Source organism: Zingiber officinale, chromosome 6B, assembly GCF_018446385.1.
Source record: "Zingiber officinale cultivar Zhangliang chromosome 6B, Zo_v1.1, whole genome shotgun sequence".
NCBI classification, from domain to species: domain Eukaryota; kingdom Viridiplantae; phylum Streptophyta; class Magnoliopsida; order Zingiberales; family Zingiberaceae; genus Zingiber; species Zingiber officinale.
In genome coordinates, this window is record NC_055996.1 from 57,283,561 (window position 1) to 57,285,852 (window position 2,292).

General features: G+C 50.1%; 1 protein-coding gene across 1 annotated transcript; it reads right to left on the bottom strand.

Moving 5' to 3' along the window:
• Positions 1 to 308: 308 nt before the first annotated feature.
• Positions 309 to 1,733, bottom strand: LOC121990996 (formin-like). Its single transcript, XM_042545031.1, has one exon. The coding sequence runs from the start codon at positions 1,731 to 1,733 to the stop codon at positions 309 to 311; it is 1,425 nt and encodes a 474-aa protein (XP_042400965.1).
• Positions 1,734 to 2,292: the final 559 nt, after the last annotated feature.

Genomic DNA, 2,292 nt, shown 5'->3' on the forward strand with positions numbered 1-2,292 from the left:
GACCATGGAGCACTAACTACTTGAGACCATATAGAGTCTGAAGGAGTGTACAAAGAAGAGTAAGCCGAGTTGTAAGCCGAGCTGTCACCTAATTGACAGACTGGGTAAAAGGCAGATCGAATAGAGCGATGCGGGGATATGAAAGCAGAAACTGTATGTCCTAATATTCCTTTCAGCCAGCTAAGAAATTTTGGCAAAAATAAAACTTAGAATGCAAGTGGAAAAATAACAAAGTGCTTTACAAGAATTTCAGGAGCCAAGAAACTGGAAAAATAACAAAGTCATTATATACAAGTAGCCAAGAAAGATCACTTGAAAGGAGCGAAAATTTCATCTGGGATCTCTTTAAGGATCCGGTCATGATCTAAAAATTCAGGAGGAGGAGCTGACTTCAAATAGTCTTGTTCATAAAGTTGACGCAGAGCCCCGGCCGCACCATAAATAACAGAGGTGGAGAAGCGCTGCCCTGCTTGGGTACAGAATTCTGGAGAACGCAGGTACAGAGCGCGGCTCTGTTGGCAGCGGTCATTCTCTCCTTCTTTATAAAGGGCCAGGGATGTCGATGCTCCATCTGCAGTAGCCCGAGTCTGAGCCAGTTCATTTCGGGCATCCAATAGTTCTGCTGCTTGGGATGTCAGTTGGGCTGCTTGGAATTTTAATTTCTTTTCATGTTCTTGGGCTAAAGTTTCGGCGGCTCTCAGCTTCTGGGTCAGTTGATCAATAGCCCGCTGATGCTCTAAAGCTTGTTGGTCCATGCTCTGCTGGTGCACAATATCGACTTGGCTTTTCTCTTCCTTGAGACCTTTAAGTTCATGGTGGGCCAGCGCTAGGGATACTTCCAGACTGTTTCTCTCTTTGGTCAGATCTTTTATTTCGGCCCTCAGGGCATGGATAGCCTGGACAGGGTCATTCAATTGTAGTTCTAGTTCGGCAACCTTGTCCTGCAACATCTTATTTTGATGGTTAACAGCATGGAAGGATTGGTTTATTGTCAAAGACTCTGCACAGGCCTGGGACATAGGAAGAACATTTGATAAAAATGAGGAAGATAATAGTTGCAATAAGCAATTACGGAAGCTGACCTTGATATATAGCTCAGAGAATCTCTTCATCTGGGCAGGGGGCGGTAAGATTTCCATCTGATGCATACTTTCTCCCCATAAGGTGGCCAAACGACCTTTCATTATCAAGAAGCTGGTGGAAACATCGTTTCGTGAATGCAGCCCAACCTCAGAAGGAGCAGTGGTACGATAAAATTGAGGGGCAGGTGGGGGAGGTTGCGAAGGCCCTACGGCGGTTCCAGAAGGTCCAGCGGCCGACATAGAAGGAGCCGAAGGAGGCATGGTAGGGGGCTCTAGCGATGAGGTAACTGGGGGAGGACGACGCGATGGGCCGGCCTCGGTACTCTGAGGCTGCCGTGAGGTAGAAGGTTGAGCTGGCAAAGAAGGTTGAGTTAGGGGAGGCTCAACCAGAACTGTGGAGGGATCAGGAGGAACATTTGCCTGGCTCGGGATAGGAGCCTGGGCTGCTATAGGAGGCGAAGGAGGAGAGGTGGTTGCAACCGGAGGTGAAGGAGAAAGGATGTCAGAAGGGCCTGAGTCTGGCATCGAAGGAGGGGCTCGGTGGCGAAGTCTTTGAGTTAACGGCAGATCATCTGAGTCAGACTCTTCCGATGGTAGCCGAACCCTACGCCGAGAGGGAGAGGAGGCATCGCGATTCAAGCGGTCATTCATCGAGCGTGCTTGACAAGCCGCTTGAGAAGCCTCTCTAAAAGCAGAGCTGGCGTAGGGAACGTTGCCTGATCTTCAACCAAAGCCCAGACCAGGGATATAAGTAGCTCGGGGAGGATTAATCGATTGAAGAGGAGCCGGGGAAATGGGTCGGGCTGTGCGTGAGGCCTGGGGGGCGAACAGGAGTGGCCGGCCAGGGTGGACGCGCAGTCCGGGGGCGAGTAGCGTGAGTCAAGGGGGCAGGTCGGATATTAGAAGACCCTCTGCGAGCAGGTCGGGGTCGAGGATTGGCCGGAGAAGCCCCATCGACTGAGGTCGAAGATGAATAGGGGAGCGATCTTCTTTGTAAAATAACTCGACCACGCCTCATGATTTCCATGTCACTCAGAGGAAGAGGCTGAACCTCTGAGGCACGGGTTAAGACTTCAGCTGCACAGGATAAAGTGGGGAGTCAGACGCAATAGGAAAAACAAAATGCTTCTAAAATGGTAGCAGAGCTAAAAGAGAAGCTTACCCAGGGATTGAGGAGTATCTGGAGTAAGATAGCTCAGGTGGAAGTAGG